At 49.3% G+C, this 12,144-nt stretch overlaps 1 protein-coding gene across 1 annotated transcript in view; it reads left to right on the forward strand.

Annotated features, from left to right (window-relative positions):
* Positions 1-2,153, forward strand: part of CC2D2B (coiled-coil and C2 domain containing 2B) — a 114,366-nt gene extending 112,213 nt beyond the window's left edge. Inside the window, exon 35 of the mRNA XM_039911328.1 lies at positions 1,909-2,153. Coding sequence (XP_039767262.1) covers positions 1,909-2,097 — 189 coding nt within the window. The 3' untranslated portion in view covers positions 2,098-2,153. The remainder of the gene's footprint in view (positions 1-1,908) is intronic.
* The last annotated feature ends 9,991 nt before the right edge of the window (positions 2,154-12,144 follow it).

Genomic DNA, 12,144 nt, shown 5'->3' on the forward strand with positions numbered 1-12,144 from the left:
TGTGCCTCAGTCACCTCATCTGTAAAATGGGGATCGAGACTGTGAGCCCCACGTGGGACAGGGACTGTATCCGACCCGATTTGCTTCTATCTACCCTAGCGCCTAGGACAGTACCCGGCACATAGTAAGCACTTAAATACCGCAGTTATTTTTATTATCATTATTATTTATTATTGTTAAACCACTTGCCCTTGATGACCACTTGCCCCTCTAGACTGGAAGGTCACTGTGGGCGGGGGATGTGTCCGCTATATTATAGGTTCCCAAGTGCTTAGTACAGTGCTCTGCACAGAGTAAGCGCTCAATAAGTACAAGTGATTGACTGACCAGACCTTGAGCCTCTTACAGCCAGAGCCCTGAACAGGGTGGATTTTCCTGAGCTGTGGCTTCTTCAGACTGAAAACCTCTAAAGCTGACTCTGTGTTCCAGGCTTCCTCACTCTGACACCGAGAGTCCACTGGAGCCGTGTGTGGCGGTGGCTGACACCTAGTGTTATATTTACTCCCTCTGAGGCAGTAATATGCCAGTGAAAAATTAATCAATCCCTAAGTGGTATTTATTGAGCACTACTGTGTGCACAGCACTGTACTGTACTAAGGACTTCCCTCCTCATATTAGACAGATAATTGCTCCCCCCCAAACCTTAAGCCCGTCAATGGGCAGGGATCGTCTCTATGTGTTGCCAAATTGTACATTCCAAGTGGTTAGTACAGTGCTCTGCATATAGTAAGTGCTCAATAAATACTATTGAATGAATGAAGGCAGGTCTCCTCCGGGAGGCCTTCCCTGACTAAGCCCTCCTCTCCTCTTCTCCCACCCCCTTCTGCATCGCACTTATTTGTTCCTTCGTTCATCCTCCCTCCCATCTCCACGGCACATATGTCTATGTATGTATCTGTTATTTATGTATTTATTTATAAATGTCTGTCTCTCCCTCTAGACTGTGAGCTCGTTGTGGGCTCTGTTTGTTATCTGTACTCTCCCAAGTGCTTAGTATCGTGTTCTGCACACCGTAAGCGCTCAATAATAATAATGATGATGTTGGTATTTGTTAAGCACTTACTATGTGCCGAGCACTGTTCTAAGCGCCGGGTAAATACGATTGAATGAATGAACTGGGGAAGAGAAAGTATAACAGCGTTGGTAGACATGATTCCTGCCCACAAGTTGCCTATTGACGGGGAGACAGACGTTGAGATGAATGAAAGGAGGAAAAGTGACATCATTCATTCAGTCGTATTTATTGAGCACTTACTATGTGCAGAGCACTGTAGTAAGTGCTTGGGATGGACAGTTCGGCAACAGATAGACACAATCCCCGCCCAACAACGTGATCACCGTCTAAATGTCAGGGCCATGGCAACCCCTACTCCTCGGCCTGGAGCAGCCCCGCAGAAATCACGGCAATCATCAAAGCGTGCGATTACTCATGGAATTCCTTAGATAGTTAGCACCATTAGTCACTCTTAAAACAAAGTTCTCACGCAGCTCCAAATATTTTAGGTGTTACCATTTTTCCCTGAAGCGATCAGTCAATCACCGGTACTTACTGAGCACATCCTGTGTGCGGAGCACTGTACTACGCACTTAGGAAAGTACCAGTCAGCAGAGTTATCATTAATTATTAATCGTATTTACTGAGCACTTACTGTGTGCAAAGCACTGTACCGAGCGCTTGGGAGAGCACAATATAACATCAGACACATTCCCTGCCCACAACCAGCTCACAGTCTAGAGGGGGAGACCGACATTAACATAAATGAATAGATGGATAAATAAAATATAGACATATAGAGTTGGTAGATACGATTCCTGCCCTCAGTGACAAAACCTCAAAACACCCAAGCTCCTTTATGCATCCCATTTACAAATCATCCTGAAGATTACAATATTTTTTTTTTCCCCCAGGTTTCAGGATTTCCTATGCATCTGCCATTCACAGATCTACAGACTCTAACCGACGCCGTGTATCAAACTGGTGTTCATTCTTCTGAACTTCCTCAGACAGAGTTTGCTCTGGCAGTGCACATCCATCCCTACCCAAACAACGTCTTATCTGTTTGGATCTATTTAGCCTCCTTAGTCCGTAATCAGTAAAAGAGCGACTAACGAAGCCACTTATCTTCAAAAATAAATTATTGCACAACGTATAAGGGATGGGATACAAGAACTCTCTCATATCCTGTGGAAAAAGGGGATTGTTTCTTTAGCAAAATATGCAAAACCTCAAAACTAAGCTGACTAACGTTGGCAACATAGATTTTTAACCTGATTCATTCTGTTCCGATTCGTAGGCGTTTCAAAGGAGAAGTTTCCACCCCCTGAACTCTGAGAGGAGGCCTTGTCCTGAGGAGTCATCCGGGGATGGGCTATGGAGAATGTCCCTTGTTTTTAGGAGTCTGCTATGGGGATCTAGCTGTCACAGATCCTTCCCAAAGGCAGCCACCTGAGGTACCCGGAAGCCTTATAGGTACTTTCTTGTACGGTACTGACAAAGACAAATGCGATACGATCATTTGTTATTAAGTTAAATCAATTAGGGTAGTCGTGATGGGGCATGAAGTCTGGAACTTGAATTAGTCAGTGTTCGCATGAAAAAAGCCAGCTTTTTCTTTATATTTACTAGGAGGAGTTTCCTAGTTCATATTTTTGTTACGGTATAGTTATGGTTCTCCTACCTCGTTAGCATTTCAAGTTTCCAACGATACTGACAAATACTCTACAGTCATTTGTTAGATTAAATTAAATCAATTAGGGTTGACACGGTGGGGCATGAACTAGCGCTTGAATTAGTAATGTATGTGTGAGAAAAGAGAACTACTTTTTACATTTACCAGCAGGAGTTTCCTAATTAATATTTTTGTTACAGTATAGTTATAATAATAATGTTGGTATTTGTTAAGCGCTTACTATGTGCCGAGCACTGTTCTAAGCACTGGGGTAGACATAGGGGAATCAGGTTGTCCCACGTGGGGCTCACAGTCTTAATCCCCATTTTACAGATGAGGGAACTGAGGCACGGAGAAGTTAAGTGACTTGCCCACAGTCACACAGCCGACAAGTGGCAGAGCTGGGATTCGAACTCATGAGCCCTGACTCCAAAGCCCGTGCTCATGGTTTCCCTACCTTGTTAGCATTTCAATTTTCCCAACTTGATCTAGACAAATGATGCTTACTATCATATGCTAGGGAATCCTTAACACAGGTCAACTGGAAAGCAGATCATCCCTGCTCTGCCCTTTGTCAGCTGATCCTCCATCCACTGACACTTCAGATTGGGCTTGGGAGTCAAAGGTCATGGGTTCGAATCCCAGATCCGCCACTTGTCAGCTGTGTGACTCTGGGCAAGTCACTTCACTTCTCTGTGCCTCAGTTCCCTCGTCTGTAAAATGGGGATGAAGACTGTGAGCCTCACGTGGTACAACCTCATTCCCCTGTATCTCCCCCAGCGCTTAGAACAGTGCTCTGCACGTAGTAAGCGCTTAACAAATACCAACATTATTATCATTATTATTATTAATAATGCATTGACTCTACAAATATGCACTGCAAATAACTTGGCAGCAGTTAGGAGACTTTAAGAATGAAAATTTACTTAGTTCAAGAAGGGTATTTTTTGCCCCTAGCGGGAACTTAGGTGGTCCGTAATATAAGTATCTGACTTTTTAATTTTAATTTAGAATTCATGACAAATGTCATTCTGACAAGGTAGAATTTCTGAATGGTAAGATGAATGTGTAAAAAGTTCGGCATTTGAATACTAGGGTAAGCAAACGTTTAACTTAATAATAATAACGTTGGTATTTGTTAAGTGCTTACTATGTGCAAAGCACTGTTCTAAGAGCTGGGGGGATACAAGGTGATCAGGTGACCTTGAGGCTCACAGTCTTCATCCCCATTTTACAGATGAGGGAACTGAGGCCCAGACAAGTTAAGTGACTTGCCCAAAATCACACAGCTGACAAGTGGAGGAGCCCGGATTAGAACCTGTGACCTCTGACTCCCAAGCCCGGGTTCTTTCCACTTGTCAGCTGTGTGACCTTGGGCACATTGCATGCAGGGCACTGTACTAGGCGCTTGGGAGAGTACAATATAACAATATTGTTAGAACAATCTAATAGTCACAATTCCCTGCCCACAGCGAGCTTAGGAGATTTTGACCTGTGTTTCTCTGTGAAAAGCTTTCATGTGTTGTATTCAGGGGAAAAACTGGCCCAAGTTCAAGGAGAAGTTTAGGAGGAGGAAGAAGCCTCAGAAATCCACCCCCAAAGGGCACAGGTGGCCACTTTGGATTTAGAGAAGGGGAGGCCCTCCCCAGGGTAGCAATTTCAGGGCCAGAGCTTTGTTCCAAACAGATGTCAATTCAAAAATAGATACGCAAGCGGCTGTGCAATTTGGGCCAGAGCTCTGGGATCACTCAAGTGCGAACCAACATAAAAAGGAAACAAAACAATCACAATCCACCCTCTGAGAAAGGAACTTCTTTTACCCCACGCTACTAGGAGTAATAGTACTTACTAAGTGCTCGATTTGTGCCGAGCGCATTCAAAGCACTGGGAAAATGCAAATGAGGAAATTAGAAGTGGCTCCAGGTCTTCACGGGGCTCACGATCGAAGGATATAGAGGCCGAGAGAGGACCGGTCACAGAGATACAGGGAGAAATGAAACAATGAAACACTAAAACATCTTAAAAGATAAAGACGAGTACACAGAATAAAAACAAAAAAATCAATAGTTTGGCCAGGGGAGCAGAAATTCAGTCTTCCAGTGGCTTGCGGTTCAAGGCACCGATTTGTGTTGGTGCTTTTATTTGTATTTGTTAAGCACATACTATGTTCCAGGCACTGTACTAACCGCCGGGGTAGATAAATAAAAATTAAATAGATAAATCGTTGTATTTGTTAAGCGCTTACTATGTGCAAAGCACTGTTCTAAGCGCTGGGGATACAAGGTGATCGGGTTGTCCCATGTGGGGCTCACGGTTTTAATCCCCATTTGGCAGATGAGGTCGCCGAGGCACAGAGAAGTGAAGTGACTTGCCCAAGGTCACTCAGCTGACTAGCAGCAGAGCAGGGATTCGAACCCGTGACCTCTGACTCCCGAGCCCGCGCTCTTTCCACTGAGCCACGGCTCACGATATTAATTCCCATTTCACAGGTGAGGTCATCGAGGCACAGAGAAGTGAAGTGACTTGCCCGAGGCCACAGAGCAGACAAGCGGTGGAGCCGGGATTAGAACCCAGGTCCCTCTGACTCCCAGGGCCATACTCCATCCATTAGGCCGTGCCGTCCCGGAAGCCGCTGCAGCCGACGGCGGCCCTCCCGAGCTTTCGTGGAGACTCCTTGCAGGGGTCTTTCCTCTTTCTCGACTCGGTGGTGCGAGACAGGTGGAGAAGGAGGCTGCTCAGGGTAGGCAGTGCGGCTGACAGGTGGAAGCGAAGGGGAAGGTAGGCTATGACTCCCTGTGTCCTACCAGAGTGGTAAAGCAGCAAAATCGGGGCAACTAATAATAATGTTGGTATTTGTTAAGCGCTTACTATGTGCAGAGCACTCTTCTAAGCGCTGGGGGAGATACAAGGTCATCAGGTTGTCCCACGTGAGGCTCACAGTTAATCCCCATTTTACAGACGAGGCAACTGAGGCACAGAGAAGTTAAGTGACTTGCCCACAGTCACACAGCTGACAAGTGGCAGAGCCGGGATTCGAACCCACGACCTCTGACTCCCGAGCCCGGGCTCTTTCCACTGAGCCACGCTGCTTCTCTGTGGTGGATATCCTAGTGCCAGAGCCCGGTTTTTAGGGTTTTTAAAATATATTAAGCACTTCCTATATGAGAGGCCCTGTACTAAACACTGAGGTAGGGACAAGCTTATCAGGCTGGACACAGTCCATGTCCCACAGGGGGCTCGCACTCTGAATCCCCACTTTACAGATGAGGTAACTGAGGCCCAGGGGTGAGTGACTTGCCCAAGGTCCCACAGGAGACGAGCGGCGGGGCTGGGAATAGAGCCCGGGTCCCAGACCCTAAACCGTAAACCGGATGGGGGCGGGGATTGTCCTTTATATCGTATTCTCCCAAATGCTCAGTACAGCGCTCTGCACGCAACGAGCCCTCGCTCCGTCCGACTGACTGACTGAGACCCACGCTGTATCGGCTAGGCCGCACCGCTTCTCCGTTCGCACCTCCAGCTGGCATCGGAAGCTCACCCATCGCCTGCCGTGGCCCGGCCGAAGAGGAGGAGGGAGAGGTCGCGGCGACAGATGGGGAACCGGGCCGCCTCCACGTACCGAATCCGGAGCCGGTAGAGCGGCGGGCCTCGTCCTCCACGGCGGGAACGTCGAGGACGGCCGGGCTCTCCGCCGTGCCGGGGGCCAGACCCGAACTGGAAATTTTCCGCACTGAGCTTCACTCCGGCTGAGAGGGAACAATGCAAGGTCTGGGATTGCAACTTTTAGTGCAGGAGGTAGAGGAATTTCTGGCCCTCAAACATCCCGTCTTCCTCCCTCCTCGCTTCCCTCCAGCTTTGTAGCCAGGAAACAGCTCTTTGGAGCAGAGAGCGGGAGAGAGGTATTCGGCCGCTCGGGGCCTTTCCTCGTGCCTATCCATCACAGCTATGACAACCGTATAGGCGACGGGAGCGGAGTGAAGGATGGGAAGACTTCTTCCTGCCTCTAAAATGAGCGCAGCCCTCTAGGCGTCCCGCTTCCGCACCCTCGGCCGACAGAGGGGAGCAACGGTGACAGAGAGCCCGGAGAGCGTTTGGTAGCCGCCGTACTCGTCGGAGACCGGGAAAGGTACCCGGCTGGTCCCGTCTGTCAGCCGTAAGCCATTCGAGGACCGGCACGGGCGTCTGAAAGCAGCTGCAGAGCAGTCGTTCCCCGCACTGGCCACGGATCCTCGCGAGAGCCTCTCCCCTTCCCGAAGCAAGTCCTGGGGAGTGGGCTCGGCTACTTCCGATCACAGGAGAGGCGCGAGGAGGTGGTGGGTTGATATTGGGAAGCAGCGTGGCTTAATGGATGACCTTGGGCCTGAGAGTCAGAGGCCCTGGGTTCTAATTCCCGACCCGTCACTTCTCTGCTGTCGCTTAACATCTGTGCCTCAGTTTCCTCATCCGTTAAATGGGGATTCGATACCCGTTCTCCCTTCTACCTCTACAGAGAAGCAGCGTGGCTCCGTGGAAAGAGCCCGGGCTGGGGAGTCAGAGGTCATGGGTTCGTATCCCCACTCTGCCCCTTGTCATCTGTGTGACTGTGGGCGAGTCACTTCGCTTCCGTATGCCTCAGTTCCCTCATCTGTAAAATGGGGATGAAGACTGTGATCCTCACGTGGGACAACCTCATTCTCCTGTATCTACCCCAGCGCTTAGAACGGTGCTCTGCACGTAGTAAGCGCTTAACAAATACCAACATTATTATTATTACTTAGCATGTAAGCCACAGTTGGGACAGGGACATCACACTGAAATATTCCCAATTCAGCCAACACTGAATGAGCACATCATCGTCCACGCATTCAACTCCCCACTAGATATTCAGCTGCCCCAGTATGAGTGTAGGAATGTGTGCATTTACCATCTCTGCCCTTTTTCCTTCTTTACTTTCCCTCTCTGCTCCTCCTGCCTATACTTAAGATCACTGATCCCCAAATCCCTGGAAGCCCTTCACGTTGCACTCTGCCCTGCAGGCAAACCGGTCACTTTATGGGATCCCAAGTCTTTCTCCATGTCCACTGCAAATCCATAAGAGATCAATCACTCATATTTATTGAGCTCTGTGTGCAGAGCACTGTACTAAATGCGTGGGAGAGCACCACACAACAGTCGACGGACACATTCCCTGCAGCGGGCTTAAACTTAAACAGGTGAGATTTGGCTAAACATAGGATAGAATGTCTCTATGTGTTGCCGATTTGTACATTGCAAGCGCTTAGTACAGTGCTCTGCACATAGTAAGCACTCAATAAATACTATTGAATGAATGAAGCTTTGGATCTCAGGGTCACAAAACAATGGACTAGAAGATTTTCAGGATCTCCTTGAAGCTTTAATAGGCAACTGTTTCTCATTATGTTTTGTACGCGTACATCTTACTCGTTCTCTAAAACCGCCAGAAGAGCAGCGACGGCTCCGAGCCCTCACACCTGGTGTGGAGGCCATTTCTTTCCAGATTAATCACTCACTCGATGGTACGGATTGAGAAGCAGCGTGGTCTAGTGGATGGAGCACAGGCCTGTAAATCAGAGGGACCTGCATTCTAATCCCCAACCCCACCACTTGTCTGATGTGTGACTTTGGGCAAATAACCGAACTATTCCGTGCCTCAGTTACCTCATCTGGAAAATGGGGATTAAGACCGTGAGCCCCATGTGGGACAGGGACTGTGTCCAACCGGATTTGCTTACATCCACTCCAGTGTTTAGTATAGTGTCCAGCCCATAGTAAGCATTTAACAAATAACACAAATTATTGAGCACCTACTGTGAGCACCACACTCCCCGCTCACCAGAAGCTTCCAGTCTAGAGGGGGAACATTCAAATTAATCATGGATACGTACGTAAGTGCTGGGCGGCTGAGAGTCGAATGACTTTCAAGTGTCTATAAAGGGTATAGATCCATTGGCAACAGAAAAGGGAGAGGGAGTAGAGGGAATGAGGACTTAGGGAAGGCCTCTTGGAGGAGATGGGATTTTAATAATGATATTGGTATTTGTTAAGCGCTTACTATGTGCAAAACACGGTTCTAAGCGCTGGGGTAGATACAGGATAATCAGGTTGTCCCACGTGAGGCTTAGAGTCTTAATCCCCATTTTACAGATGAGGGAACTGAGGCACAGAGAAGTGAAGTGACTTGCCCACAGTCACACAGCTGACAAAGGGCAGAGCCGGGATTCGAACACACGGCCTCCGACTCCCAAGCCCGGGCTCTCTGCACTGAGCCACGCCGCTCCTCTAAGCTAGAGGTGTCGGTGGGACGTCCGATTAGAGACGTCCTGAAGGCAAGAGGAAAGGTGGCACTGCAGAGGAGAGAGATCGGGGTTGGAGAGGTAGTTTGGAGAACCATGAATGGAGATGGTATCGAACCTGTGGGACCGAATGGGGTCTCCAAGGGAGTGGGTGTAGACGGAGACTAGAAGGGGACCAGAACTGAGCTCTGAGGGAATCCCACAGTTACAGGGTGGGAAGCAGAGGAGCCCGCAAAAAAGAGAGTGAGAAGGGTGTAGGAGAACCAGGATAATCATCGTGGTATTCGTTAAACGCTTACTATGTGCCGGGCACTGTATGTACTACGTGCCGGGGTGGATACAAGCGAGTCGGGTTGGACACAATCCCTGTCCCACATGGGCTCGCAGCGTCCATCCCCGTTTTACAGATGACGCGACAGAGGCACGGAGAAGTGAAGTGACCTGCCCAAGGTCACACAAGCGGACAAGTGGCGGAGCGGGGATTAGAACCCTTGACCCCCAGGCCCAGGCTCCATCTCCGACGCCATGCTGCTTCTTAGGAGGGGACAGTGTCGGCAAAGCCTTGGTTAGATGATTTCTCGAGGAGCAGGAGGCGGGTCCACAGGGTCAAAAGCAGCTGAGAGATTGAGGAAGTTCGGGATGGAGTAGAGGCTGTTGGATCTGGTAAGGAAGTCATTGATGACCTTAGGGTAGTTTCCATGGAGTGAAGGGGGCGGAAACCAGACAGGAGGAGGTCAAGGAGAGAATTCGGGGGGTGGGTGGGGAGGAAGGGAGGTAGCTGGTATAGACAACTCGCTCAAGGAGTTTGGAGAGAAATGGTAGGAGGGAGATGGGGTGATAACCGGAGGGAGCCATGGGGATCAAAGGAGGATTTTTATTTTTTTTTAGGGGAGGGGTTATAGAAAACATATCCGAAAAGCAGTGGCAAGGTTTCCTCCTTACAGTTTCTAAGTCCCTAGAATATGTGAGGATGCTCTGACCTTTCCAGGAGCACCTTTCTCCATATTCGCTTTTCAGCCAGTTTTGAAACCGTCCGACAGACGCCTCCCAAACCACCTCTTCAGGTATCCTGATCTCTTTTGTCCTCTTCACGTACTGGCTGAGAGCTATCGACCCACAACCCTGCTCTCCTATCACCATCTGCTCCCGGGCCAACCTCTTCCCATCCCGAGTGGCCTCTCGCCTTTTCAAGGTGATGCTAATTCAGTTCCTCTAGCGTGTCGGTCGAAATGACTTACCCTTTACTGACTAGCGGGAGACTCACCCGGACTCTGCAAAAGTCCCATTTCATCTCCAAAGCATTTGTTACGCCTCCTTCACCGACCCTCAGTTTGCAATAGAATTAGGCCGGAGTGGAACGACTCTCTCCGTGACACAACTTGGACTGAGTCTGTTTACCCAAGGCAACACAGGGGACTTTCTTTTGGGGTGGGGTGGGAAGAGAAAGAGAGAGAGGGAGGGGAAAGAGGTGAGAGAGGGAGGGGAAAGAGGTGAGAGAGGGAGGGGAAAGAGGTGAGAGAGGGAGGGGAAAGAGGTGAGAGAGGGAGGGGAAAGAGGTGAGAGAGGGAGGGGAAAGAGGTGAGAGAGGGAGGGGAAAGAGGTGAGAGAGGGGAGGGGAAAGAGGTGAGAGAGGGAGGGGAAAGAGGTGAGAGAGGGAGGGGAAAGAGGTGAGAGAGGGAGGGGAAAGAGGTGAGAGAGGGAGGGGAAAGAGGTGAGAGAGGGAGGGAAAGAGGTGAGAGAGGGAGGGGAAAGAGGTGAGAGAGGGAGGGGAAAGAGGTGAGAGAGGGAGGGGAAAGAGGTGAGAGAGGGAGGGGAAAGAGGTGAGAGAGGGAGGGGAAAGAGGTGGAGAGAGGGAGGGGAAAGAGGTGAGAGAGGGAGGGGAAAGAGTGAGAGAGGGAGGGGAAGAGGTGAGAGAGGGAGGGGAAAGAGGTGAGAGAGGGAGGGGAAAGAGGTGAGAGAGGGAGGGGAAAGAGGTGAGAGAGGGAGGGGAAGAGGTGAGAGAGGGAGGGGAAAGAGGTGAGAGAGGGAGGGGAAGAGGTGAGAGAGGGATGGGAAAGAGGTGAGAGAGGGAGGGGAAAGAGGTGAGAGAGGAGGGGAAAGAGGTGAGAGAGGGAGGGGAAAGAGGTGAGAGAGGGAGGGGAAAGAGGTGAGAGAGGGAGGGGAAAGAGGTGAGAGGAGGGAGGGGAAAGAGGTGAGAGAGGGAGGGGAAAGAGGTGAGAGAGGGAGGGGAAAGAGGTGAGAGAGGGAGGGGAAAGAGGTGAGAGAGGGAGGGGAAAGAGGTGAGAGAGGGAGGGGAAGAGGTGAGATGAGAGAGGGAGGGGAAAGAGGTGAGAGAGGGAGGGGAAAGAGGAGGGAGGGAAAGAGGTGAGAGAGGGAGGAAAGAGGTGAGAGAGGGAGGGGAAAGAGGTGAGAGAGGGAGGGGAAAGAGGTGAGAGAGGGAGGGAAGGGGGGGGGAAGGGGAGGGAGGGCAGAGAGGCCAGGCAGGAAGAGGGACAGTAGAAAGTGGAAGAACAAGAGAAAATAGACAGGGAAAGTAGAAAAAGAAGAGAAAATGGATCCAAGAGATAAGTTGGTAAGAAAGAAAAAAAAAATACGCCACAAGAAAGAGAAGACCCCCGGAAACGAATGGCAAAACAAAGTAGAAGGAAATATAAATTGACATTGAGAGGAGAGGAGTAAGGAGAAAAACAGCCAAGTGTGGCAAGACAAAATAAATCAACTAGCAGAGAAGGAATTAGAAACTTACCCTAAAGCATTATAAAAGAACAAGGCAGGGAAAGATTGAAGACAGAACAGATGAGAAACTAGGGGAAAAACAACAACAGAAAACTCAACCAAAGAAAACTAAGGGAGAAACTAAGCAAAGTAGATACAGTTCCTTCCTAATTTATGAATTAATGAAAACTCTGAATCTGACAAAATAGATTGCGCCATCTGTCCATAAATATTTTGCATGCGAATGGAAAGGCTGAAATCACAGTGAGGAAGGGGGAAGGAAACCCACGGAGAAAAATCTATGGAGAAGAGAGGGCAAAAAACGGTAAGTAGTTTGGGGGTGGGGGGCTTGGCTGGGAAGAGTGGAAACAAAAGCCAAGTAGTAGGATATAGAACTGGAGAGATGGGAAGGAGAGAGAAAGTGGGGCACAAAACGAGTGAAGAAAACCAAGAAAGATTAAAAGGAC

Source organism: Ornithorhynchus anatinus, chromosome 3 (genome assembly GCF_004115215.2).
Source record: "Ornithorhynchus anatinus isolate Pmale09 chromosome 3, mOrnAna1.pri.v4, whole genome shotgun sequence".
Taxonomy (NCBI): Eukaryota; Metazoa; Chordata; class Mammalia; order Monotremata; family Ornithorhynchidae; genus Ornithorhynchus; species Ornithorhynchus anatinus.